The 12447-nt window shown below is 41.7% G+C and overlaps 1 protein-coding gene across 6 annotated transcripts in view; it reads left to right on the plus strand.

Moving 5' to 3' along the window:
- The window catches only part of LOC116674140 (histone deacetylase 4), a 58632-nt gene that overhangs the window by 31108 nt on the left and 15077 nt on the right, over positions 1–12447 (plus strand). For all 6 annotated transcript variants that reach the window (XM_032506642.1, XM_032506643.1, XM_032506644.1 and 3 more), the window contains 7 exons: positions 102–252; positions 1856–1979; positions 3573–3691; positions 9762–9890; positions 10052–10161; positions 10914–11048; positions 11205–11397. In XM_032506642.1, coding sequence (XP_032362533.1) covers positions 102–252; positions 1856–1979; positions 3573–3691; positions 9762–9890; positions 10052–10161; positions 10914–11048; positions 11205–11397 — 961 coding nt within the window. The remainder of the gene's footprint in view (positions 1–101; positions 253–1855; positions 1980–3572; positions 3692–9761; positions 9891–10051; positions 10162–10913; positions 11049–11204; positions 11398–12447) is intronic.

Below are 12447 nucleotides of genomic sequence, written 5' to 3' on the forward strand. Positions count from 1 at the left end.
AAGTGTCTCCTGATATACAGGGTTTGCAAAATAAATAAATAAATACATGGCTGGGTGTTGGAGTTTTTTTGCTGACATGATTCGGATGTTTCCTCCTACAGCAGCAGCAGGAGCTTCTGGCGTTGAAGCACCAGCAGGAGCTGCTGGAGCACCAGAGGAAGATGGAGAACCACCGTCTGGAGCAGGAGCTGGAGAAACAGCAGAGGGAGCAGAAACTGCTGCTGCTGAAGAACAAGGAGAGGGGACAGGAGAGTAAGTTACATCACTGAAACAAGATGGTATATTACAGAAGCACTGAATCCAAAAGCTAAGTTTCTCCACCAGACACGCTTTGGTACAGAAACACACTTAAACCTGTTTTTTAGTTAGATAGCAAGGTTTTTTTGTTGTTGTCTTCGCCCCTGTGAGAGAAACGAGAGAATAGCAGAAAAATACTGTTAAAATGTTCACTCCTCTTGTTGGGAAAGACATCTGTAAAACAGTCTAAATTACAAACCACTCCAATGTCACCGTTAAACATGACATTTTAAACCTGAAACTGCCTGCTGTTTGACTATATTAGTAAATAATTTTGGCCCCCTCAGACCAAGGGTGTAACTTTTCCTGCATTTCTCCATACATTAGGGACCAAGATGATCCAAAATCCAGGACATAATTAGGTGGATCATAATTATAAATTCTTTCAAATAGAATATCTCTAAACTATGTATAAGGAAAAGATGTCTTTCTTCCTTTATTGTTTGAAATAGGAGCCTATCACAGAGACTTGTAAATAAAATAATATCAAAGTTTGTGGTGTGTGTGTGTGTGTGTGTGTGTGTGTGTGTGTGTGTGTGTGTGTGTGTGTGTGTGTGTGTGTGTGTGGGCGGGTGAGCTCAAACGGGATTTTGAAAAGTGGGGGGGATATGTCCCCCTGCCCCAGACACTGCTGATTATAGACAAATGGTTGTGTTCCTCACCTGTTTGGTGGCATCAGATAGGCAAAAAACCTCTTTAATTCTAAAATGCTTGAAAGGACCATTGAGATCAGTATTTACAGTGTGTGTGTTTGCATGTCTGTGTAGTTCCATTTTACTTGGAGAACCTGTGTATTTACTGTGGTAAATGAGCTGTATTAGCCAGTGGCCTTGGTGCAGGCTAAGCCAAGTTATTACCGCTGCCTGCTGGATGTCTCTCAACAGTTCATTGAAAGCGAGTGGACATGAGTCCTTGAGAGCAGTTTACACATGTGGAAAGTGGTTACAGATCGAGGCTGCATCCATGCGAGTCGAGTGTGTGTGTGTGTGTGTGGGGGGTAAGCTCTATGTGTTTGTTGTGTTTGTGCTAGACACCAAAGAATTAATATATAATTATATTAAAGAGTACGAATTATTTTTACACTGGAGTAGCTGAATCCCAGATAATGTTTTGTGTATTTGATTAGTTGACTAATCAACTATTCGTGTACACACAACTGATACTGTAGTGTAGTGTCCACCATGTAATAAAGGCAAAAGTGCCCCCCTCCCCCTCAAAATTTAAAAACTGTCCACACTGCTGTCATTAAAAAACCTTAAAGCTTACAAAGTCTTTTTGTAAGCCAACTTTTCCTTTTTTGGTTTTTATGTATTTCAACCTGAAGGGAAATAAAAAGGATGTTGAGTTAAAAAAAACAAAAACTTGTCGATTAGTGAGTAATAGTATGGTGAGACATTTGAATCCTAGCTGCAGACTACAAGACAGCATGTGCGAACTGCCCATGATAACATGTCAATCAGTCAGCTCTGAGGATTTACGTGTCCTAGAACATTTGTGGGGTTTTATTTTTCTGCCAGTTGGCGTGTATCTCAATTCTTTCTCCACCCTCACTCCTTAGGTGCCGTGGCGAGTACTGAGGTGAAGATGCGGCTCCAGGAGTTTGTCCTGAACAAGAAGAAGGCCCTGGCCCAGCGGAGCCTCAACCAAGGGGGCCTCCACAATGACGCTCCCTTCTGGTACCGGTGAGGGACAGTTATTGCTTGATAGAAAAGAAAAGCAGAGATTTATAGCTGCATTTAGATTTAACTCCAGCTATCACCTGTCTCACACTGAGAAGTCACTATAAATCCTGTCAGTTGGAATGTCATGGCATTCTGTCACAATTCTTTGTAATGATTTAAAGCAGATATGCAGTTAAAAGCTTGCATCCCCCAACATTGCAACAATAATAATAGAAAATAGAAAAGAAACTATGTAAAAAAAGACAAATAAAACAACTTTTAAAAATATAAATTAGTTAACCAAAGTCCAATGGTAGCTATGAAGCTATGTAGTGGCAGTGTGCATAAAAATAAAAATAATAATTATAAGTTTAGATGGTATCTGCAGCTGAATTATGTATTGATTGTGTCGTAATGTATCAGTGAGCTTTCTCTCTACCTCATCTGCCACACTGTGTGAGCCTGACTGAGAGATGGGTTGAGCAAGGTTATAAAACAGAGATGGGAATACACATGCACACACACACACACATACACATAGACATACACCTACACACACACACGCACATACACACACACACACACACACACACACACACACACACACACACACACATACACATACACATACACATACACATACACATACACACAAGAGCAGGATATTGAAACCTGATGATAGAGGCGCCTACACTTAAGGCTCGGCCTTGAATGTTTTTGTAGCCTCTCTGGAACCCTTTGCAGGTGTGTACACTTGCCATTTCCCCCTTTGTTTGCTCTTGTAGTCGCCTGTCATGTGCTTTCATTGTCTGAATTACATGGAAACCAGGTTATAAAAGCCAACTGATAGTGGTCATGTCCTACATTTTGCAGTAGAATGTGACAAATACTCCATTACAATTTAGCATTATGTTTTAGAAGTTGATCATCACGTATTGCATGAAAAATAATTTCTAATAGCTGTCAGATCAGTGTAGTGGAGTAAAAAAGTACAATTTTGGATATGTATTAAAAATTTTAATCTAAAATGTAAGCATCGCCTGACACAACCTCATAGTAGAGCAGCGGGCATCATTTACAAAGGATGTTCTCCATGATTATTTATATTTCATTTAGCACAATAAAAGCACTAAAATCGTAACACGCAAATAGATAACCAAAGAAATCAAATAACGTTGCATAATCTTGGTGTGTGACCCAGTGAAACACCCACACGTGTTGACTTTTAACAACTCAAAGTGATGCAAACTTTTTCTTTCTATATCTGCCTGTCTCTTCTTTTCTATGCCTTTCTCTCATTGGACTCATCTACCCCCTCAGTTTTGGAAGAGATAAGTGTGTACATCCGCTGCTCTGGAACATGCATTTGGTCCGAATCCAACTCGGCTTAACTTTGCCTACAAACACCACCCTATTCTGTAGGCAGTGAACAGATGGCAGCACATGTCTATAGCTTTGCCAAAGGATTTGCATGATGCATTAATCAGACAGATCTTTGACAGCCATAAAGTTAGTTACGTTGTTTGGATTTGGTCACGTGTCCACTAAGTTATGAGTGGCCACATCATTTTGTGATCTTGGCCGCATCTTTAATACTGTGTTTTTGTTCTATAGAAAAACCCAGCACAGCTCCCTGGACCAGAGCTCGCCTCCACAGACTGGTGTGTCCACCTACAACCACCCTGTGCTGGGTGTATACAACCCCCGGGATGACTTCCCGCTGCGAAAGACTGGTACATAACACACACACACACACACACACACACACACACACACACACACACACACACACACACACACCACACACACACACACTTACACATTTAGTTATTTAGTTTTTGGCAGTGCAGAGCTGTCTATTTTCTCCTGTGCAGGCTCACATTCAGAAAGGATCACACACAAACTCTTGCAACTGAAACATCCAGTAGCTGCTATGCAGGCTCACGTCTAGCATAATTTAGATGGCATCAGAGCTCTGCACCATTAATCACATGCACATTAGGCTGTCAGGGTCTCCCAGCATACCCCACATGAGAGTGGTAGAGAGCATCGAAGCGTAGGTGGTTCAAGAGTTAATTTGACTGAGACAGTTTTTTTAAACATTTTAGCACCTGACGTTCTGTTAGGTTTTAATAGTTCCTGATCCTCAGGGGCTCTTTTGAACTCAACTCTTGTTCAGCAACATCCTAAGAAACTTACTTTTACCACTGACAGTGTTATTATTAGATATCTATATCAAAAGAATTTAGAGAGAGCAGTGTATAAATTGAACTCAGATCCTATCCGATTTGAGGCATTCAGCAGCACTCTGTTGCTTGCTGTTGTACTCTTTTGTGTTGCTGGATATTTCTGCTGCCTTTAATTTGTTTGATGATTGCATATTAAAACTAAATGCCTCTGACTATCCTATTTGAGGGCTGTGTCAGTTGGAGACATCTCCTTTTGCAGTGCAACAATTACTTTCAGGGGTCCCCCAGGGCTCTATTATTGGCCCTTCATTGTTTTCAATCTGCATGATACCTCTGGGTCAGGGAATTCACAAAGCAATATTTCTTTTCACTATTATGCTGATGATACACACACAGTAAAGCCATCTGACTTCTCCTCGGTTTTCTTACTGTCTTAGAGATGTCAAATCTTGCACGTGCAATATTTATTTTTTATAGTAAATGCTGATAAAACCTTATAGGCCGAAAACAACTATATAAAATGTTAGTTTGGATCTGCTATTAATGTGTTAGTGCTACAAGAAGGACATATGTTGGTGGTTTTTCGTGACACAACTCTAATAGCTTGTTAAAAACGCAGCCAACATATTTCAACCAACAGGATGCCATAAATCCTTGGATGGTTTTTGAGTCCGATTTAAATTTAATTTGCTGTTTTTTCCAAGAAATTAATTGTCCACCACCAATGTCCGCTTCAAAAAAACAGCAGGCGGCTAATTACAACATCTGATTTTAAACTGGCTTTTAATTTGTTTCTCTTTCAATATTACTGTTATCTTATTGTCCTTTATCTGTTACGAACTTATCTGTTCCACTTTATTTATTCTTAGAAAAGGAAATCTAGTGTGCAGCAGGATATCTAAAAAAAACACGTACACAGAAAAAAGCACCACCAGATGCCAACAACATTGTGAACACAACACAGGACACACCAACAACACATGAATGGAGACACTCCTTCCCTCTCCTTGTAATGTTGTGCTATATATACAGTAAATAAAGGTAATAAACAGAGTGCACTTGAACCCCAAAACACAGCTGCTTGAAGCAGTAACTGTATCACCTCACAGAGCACCATGGCTTCCTTTTAAATTGGTAACAGATCTTGTCAAAAGTTATTAGAGCTGCTCCATCACTACAAAATGCACCACACTGGCATCAAGTTTTTTCTGGCCTACAATGCGTGCGTAAAGTGCGAGTGGTGTGTGTGGTGGTGTGGCTGTGAAGCAGCGGTCGTCTTACAGTGCAATAATTCACTTAACGCGGCGGCAGGCGGCTACAGCCAGCGCTCGAGTCCTGTTGACTCTGAGCACTACAACAGCAGAAAGACCACAGTCGACATTGGCCCACACAGTTACATTCCACCCTGGGAGAGGAGAAGAAGACGGAGAGGGGGAGGAAGAAAGGAGAAAGTGAGGAGTGAAAAGTACAGATGATAGAGAATAAGGCCGATGGAGAGAGGAAGATGAAAAGTGGAAAAAGCTTTTGGCGGCTTCATTGACCATTAAAAAGACCTTGAGACACATGAAAACCTCAAAACATTTGAAGCGGTGGACGAAAGGATTTCAATTTAAGCCAGCAAGTGGCACAATGATGCCACACTCCCGAAAACTAGCTTCATGTATAGAAAAAACAAAAAAGAATGTCTCTGGGGTGTGAGTTTGTCCCTTGATTTCTATAAGGCTGGGGATTGTGTTCGTCTGCCTGAGAGAGGAGAGGACCTGTGCCACCCTGATATTTGCCCTCAGCGATGACGTGCCTTGCGGGGTTTACTTATGGTAATGCCAGCTTGGGAGAGGTTAGAGGCTCTTTCATATCACCACCTGGCCACAAAGTAGCTCCCAGCAACGGTCAAAGGAAGCAACAGCGCTGTTTTGTGCATCTCCCATCTCGTCTTTTACATTTTAGAAATGTTGTGTAGCCAATACTCTATACCCACAGCACAATGAGAACAGTGGGAAAAAGAGTTGCGTGACAAGTGGACTTTTTGGAGTCTAATGGACGCCTTCAACACCATGAACTCTTCGTGCACAGTGGGTGAGGGGTTAGGGGTGAGTGCATCACATGAACATACAATGCGCTTTGTCTGGTGCATGTTTTCACACACACATGATTGCCTCCGAAAGATGTAGACAGGCTGGGAAAGTTGGATGCGCTTTGACTTGCTGTCCTTTTTGATAGAGGCAGAGCAAGACTTACTGTTCCGGTCTTTTCACTGATTATGTGTTTTTTTGTAGTCTAACTGGGGCAGCCAGTCCTGTACATGGACACAATAGCACATAGGCAGACTGGTACTGGATAGTACATGGCGTCGGTTAATAACCAGACTGAGCTGTTCAACCGTGAATACAAAGCAAGATGTGGCTGTCAGAATACAGGATGTCACTTACATTAGCATGCCCACAATGCACCATCTGTGCATTGATATCATGTGATTGTATGTGCTCATGCATCCATAATAGCTTTTGTGTTGCAGTATAAAGGTTATGACATTTTCATGTTCAGCAATGACCATGGCCAGAGATGTTTAACAAAGTATCTTCTTTAGAAAGTTAGATGCTTTATGAAAATTGAGATAAACTAACATCTTCTTGGACGTAGCTTCAGCTTTGATTCTCTGTGCAGAGTGAACTTTAATTTTAGATTTTACTAAATCAGACAGCAGTAATTATGGAAACAATGAAGTTTAGAAAGAGGGTTTGAAGTTTATATGCTGCTTAGCTCAAAGTGTGTGACATAAGTTATAAAACTTTAATTCTATACTCTTTAGGATGAATATCCCCCAAAAGGAAAAATGAGTGTATGTCAGATAACAGCAGATACTGTACTCGATGTTGTAAAACTAAAAGTAGCAGGACTTGTTTATAACTGTTACTTTTTCTCTATTATAGTAACATTTAGCTACTGCCTTATTAATGTGGTATCAAAAAATAGAATTAGATGTCAGCACGTCAAAATTGATATTTTTCAATCGCAGAAAATGGGTTGAAAAAATTTGGGAAGTTATCTTTATGGAAGTCTAGCTGTGGAGTGCTTCTTTTGTAGTGCCCATAAATTGTACATGTTGTTTTTATGGAAAATGGCACATTTTATGGCATGTTAATTTTAATATGGTAAAACAGATGTTAAAAAGCAAACAGATTCTGGTCTTAACTGAATTTGGGCAAGATATTGAGTTATTAAGTGTTATTACGCTTTGTTGGGGGTGACTGTCCTAGATTTTAAAGGCCCTTATAATTTTCTTTTGCACAATATTTCCATCTTGTTTTCATAGACTTGAAAATCTGACTCAGGGACAGGGGGCCTCAGAAATACTCATTTGTGGCGAGTCTCGCCACCAACATTAATTGGTTTGACTCCATCTGGACTGATCGCTCCCTCCCACTTTGTGTTACTGTACTGTACATTCACACTTCCTAGTTCACACTTCACTCTTTTCCACACATTTATTTTTATGTGACACTGTGAAAGTGCACAAGTGTTTCATTTTTTCAGAGTTTGGTCTAGGTAGCGCTTCAGTATTTGTACCCTTGGCTTAAAATGTAGTGGCGCATTAATCTGGCTTATGTCATAATCAGGGTTAGTGATGTATGACATTTGAATTTAGCCCTCCTTTGATGATTAAAAATTGGATAATGAATAATTGCAATTAGCCAAGGCTGCTGATTGGCAGGGCAGAGTAAACAGAGCATTAGCCTCCATAGCTGGAGCCAAGGTGACATGCCGTTCCCTTCTCCCTGTCTCCATTCACAACTCTGTGACAGCGTTCACAAAAGACCGACAGGCCTTTAGGCAGTTACACATGGCTCCCAAATTGGAGGTAATTGCTTTTTAGCCGCAATGCTGTAAGGGAAGAATCAGAATTTGGCATTTTTCAGAAAAGAGGGAGGAATCGAACGATAAGTGAGTGGCGGCATGTAACAGTTTGTCCACCAAACAGGTTTCATAACAGAGCGGCTCTGTGGAACGCGCTCCACCAGCCTGGGAGACGGTAGCTCAGGTGACTCTAGCACCCTCTTGATTGATTCGTCCTGAGCTGCACTCATCTGCTAAACCTCAAGGAGGCTCGACAGGAGTGCTGGCGTCTGAGTTGGAGTTGGCGGGAATAAAATAAATAAATACATAAATAAAATAAAACGTCACCTAGTTATCAGAGGCGATAGAAGTAGATGACAATGTTGTAATTTCATAGTCGAAATGGCACACTTCAGTTCGAAGTGCTGTGCATGAGAGGGTTGTCTAAAACTACCAAATTAAGTTTCTACAGAGAGACATTTATGTATTAATGACTCACTGTCAGGCTGCAACAAGAACGAGTCACACCGTTATAAGTATAATCAGACACAGGTGTGGCTCTTAATTAACAATCATTAGTTGAGACTACATTTAGCCTGGTTGGAGGCACTTCAAACTCATCCTTTCCATTTAGGAAATCCCACGAACGAGAACAAATATTAAAAATGGTGCTCTGTTGACATGGTTAAAAGTTGCTGCATCCATGGAAGTTGTGTAATAAGTTATGATGAATAAAAAAATGAATGAATTTATTGGTTGTAACCAAAGGCCAGGGTCAGAAGCTTCAGCTTATATCAACCCCCCGCTTCTAACAATTACCAAGTACTCACAAGTAACAAACACATTGTCAAGGAAAAAAATTAACAAGACAAGAAAGATAAAATAAATTATACAAAAAAACTAAAGAACATATGCACAGATAACGTTCTACATACATGCATACATACAGTGTTTTTGCATATGCATGCATACACTTGCCTACTGATATACATACAGTACATACATACATGCCTAGGTATACCCATTTGGGGTCAGTACTTGTATACATCCAGTACATTACATTGGCAGGTATCTGAAATGACAGGATGTTCCAAAGAATGTGCACAAATAAGAAGTAGGAGTTGTTGCTTAGCTACATTCCTCAGCTGTATCTCCATGATGACATAACTCAAAAATGCCACCCCCCACCCCCCTTTTCCAGTGGTGGAATGTAACCAAGTGCATTTGTACTGTACTTAAGTTCAAATTTCAAGGTACTTGTGCTTCCTGAGTCTTTTCTTTTCATGCCACTTTCTACTTCTACTCCACTACATCTGAGAGAGAAATGTTCATCTGACAGCTTTAGTTACTACCATAGTTACTTTAAAAAATGAAGAATTTTGCACACGAAACACATAGTACGATGTTTTATTATAAATTACTAGTACAGATGACATGATAAGCGGATTAAACACAGAACTGTTTTGATCATTTCCAGTTTCTAAAATGTGAGGATTTTTCTGCATTTAGTACTTTTTCTTTCAATACTTTAAGTACATTTTCCTGTTGATACTTGCTTACTTCTACTAAAGTAACATTTTCAATGCAGGACTTTCATTTGTAATGTTTACAGCGGGGTATTAGCACTTTTACTTAAGTAAAGGATCTGAATACTTCTTCCTCTGAATACTTCTGCCTCTTTTCTGTTGAATCCACCATGAACTGTAGCAGTTTCTTTGACAAACTAATGAATGAATCAGTGAAAATGTTTTCGGGTCGTCTCTCTCCGTTATTCCCTCAGCCTCGGAGCCCAACCTGAAGCTGCGCTCCAGGCTGAAGCAGAAAGTAAGCGAGCGGAGGAGCAGTCCGCTGCTGCGTCGTCGAGACAGCCCCATCGCCACGGCCAAGAAACGCTCGCTCGACATGGCAGGTTAGGGACACACAGGCACAGCTGGTGTTCAAAAAGTTTTTTTTATTTTTTTTTATTTTGGCTGCTGTATTTTCTTGTCACTGTATTTGATTTGCTTTGTGTGTGTGTGTGTGTGTGTGTGTGTGTGTGTGTGTGTGTGTGTGTGTGTGTGTGTGTTTCAGACTCTGCATGTAGCAGCGCCCCCGGCTCAGGCCCAAGCTCCCCAAATAACAGCTCCAACAACATCCCCAATGAGAACGGCATCACTGTGTCAGTCTCCAACAATATGGAGGTAATGCACTCACACACACACACACACACACACACACACACACTCAACAAGTAACTTGTTGTAACCAGAAACCCTAGGTTTAGATTGATATGTACATTTGCTGATTTATGAAGCTGTTTTTCATAGTCACGCAAACATTATGCGAACCCAGCAGTTTTTGTATAAATGATACAGTTTATTCTTACAATCTTGGTTTGATTCTGTATTTAAAGTCCCTTCTATTACCCTCTAATCCCGAGTAGCATCCTGGGAGCTGCTGCTAATTAAGACTTGCAATTTCAAGCTTTTGTGAAGGCCAAGATGCTGATTAATTTCTCCCCTGCTGCAAATAAATTAGTTGGGAAACACAACACAGCTTTTAAAGGTTATGTATCATGGCACAAAACATGAGCTACAGTATAGACAGGCTCGGTTTTTGAGTCTTTGAGTGGCTTTGCTCTTTTGTGTGGGCGCTGGGCTACAGGTGCTTGTCATTAGCCTGTAGACCTAGCAGCAGTGAGGGATGCTCTGAGGATGTGTCTGCAGAGGAGGAAGACAGCCGAGGAGCTGGCTAGATGCTATTTGTGGTAGCCATTAGGGGCACTCAGGCAGTGTGGAGGAGGCTGATGTCAGTGGCAATTTCATATCGCCAGTAGGGCACAAACATAGCTCTTTCCCCACGTGTGGGAATCTACTGCTGCGATGTTTGCCCCCATGTGCTGTTCTTTTTTCATGATTCAAACCCAGATAAATCATTTAAATGTGCTTCCCAGACGTCTCTGGCCCAGAGGCTGTGCGGTGGTGCTGAGCGTGGCTCCATTAACCAGCTGTCCCTCTACACTTCACCATCTTTACCCAACATCACCCTGGGGCTGCCCGCCACTGCCACGTCCACTGCTGCTTCCAATGTAAGCAGGGAACTACTGCCAAGCTGGCGAAATTACTTGCAGACTGTTTATCTGTGAATTTGTTTATCTGGAGTGTACTGTCTGTGACCATTTATTGAAAGTCAGCCCTCACCCTCCCTGCTCCCTCCCTGCTCTCTCTCTCTCTCTCTTTTCAAGGTGACATCGGCCCAGCAGGATGGAGGTCTGCAGCCGGCCCTCTCCCTCAGCCCTCCCTTCCTCTCCGGCGGCCACTTGACCCCCTACCTGGCTGAGGCCGGAGCGGGAACAGGCGGGCACGGCGCGCACAGTCCACTGCTTCAACACATGGTGCTCATGGACCAGAGCCCGGCACAGAGCCCCCTGGTGACAGGTCCGTGTAGTATATGGATGTTTTAGTAAAGCCAGTGACTTAAAGTCATAAAAGTGACAATGGAAGCTCTATTAGTGGTGGTAGCTTTGGTAAAATTGATGGTAATGAGATCAAATCACAAAACACAACACTGACTAAAAGTTATAGTAATCAGTTTGGAGATGTGTGCCCGTGGTGCAATGTGTGCCCCCTCACACTGACAGACGTCCATTCACTAGCTCAAACTAATGAGCTCCTTTCATATGTCAGCGTATGTTATGAGAGTGTGACATAGTTGCATTGTGCACCCTTTTCCCATCAGCTCATTCATTACTACCACTTTGCTGCAGTGAATGGGAAATGACGCACACACATGGACGCATGCATGTGTGTAATCCACGCACAATGACGTACAGACAAGGTTGTGTGCACACCCACACATAGGCCAGAACCAGTTGCCGAGTTCTCAGCTCAGACGAGAAGTCATGTTTTCAGCCACCAAAGAAGCCTCTCTGTATTCAAGCGCCACTCTTCATATCAGCTCCTGCCTGCTTTTAACTCTTCCTAGCTCTTTGCCAATGCGGAAGCGATGCATCAGCAAGCTTTTGCAGAAATGATTTGAAAACGTGATTGATATTCGCACAGTAATCAAGCCTCTCAGATCATGTCCCAGACTCTGTTTTTCTCGCTCTCTTCACCCAGATGATGGACTGTAAATTGACTAATCAGTTCACTTTTCCCTGCTAGTATCATCACAATAGAAGTATTGCAGTATGGCAGCACAGATGGCAGTTTTTATGTGGTTCACAAATACATCTGCTGACTAATCTTAAATCCAACACCCATAAGAGGGAAATTAGAAAGCCATTTATTGATGTCAACAACGTCATCTATTTATCTTGCATTTTAGGAATTCAGCTGGCATCAATGCAGCTTACATGAAAAGGTCAGAGGTTTTCCTCCTTGTCCTCTGACCACTCAAGACTCGAAAAGACAATGTAAACCTCTCCTGACTGGAAAAGCATGCGAAACATCCACCTTTGTTTCCAATTTTCAACTGGAGAAAGGTGG

This window comes from Etheostoma spectabile, chromosome 24 (genome assembly GCF_008692095.1).
Source record: "Etheostoma spectabile isolate EspeVRDwgs_2016 chromosome 24, UIUC_Espe_1.0, whole genome shotgun sequence".
Taxonomy (NCBI): domain Eukaryota; kingdom Metazoa; phylum Chordata; class Actinopteri; order Perciformes; family Percidae; genus Etheostoma; species Etheostoma spectabile.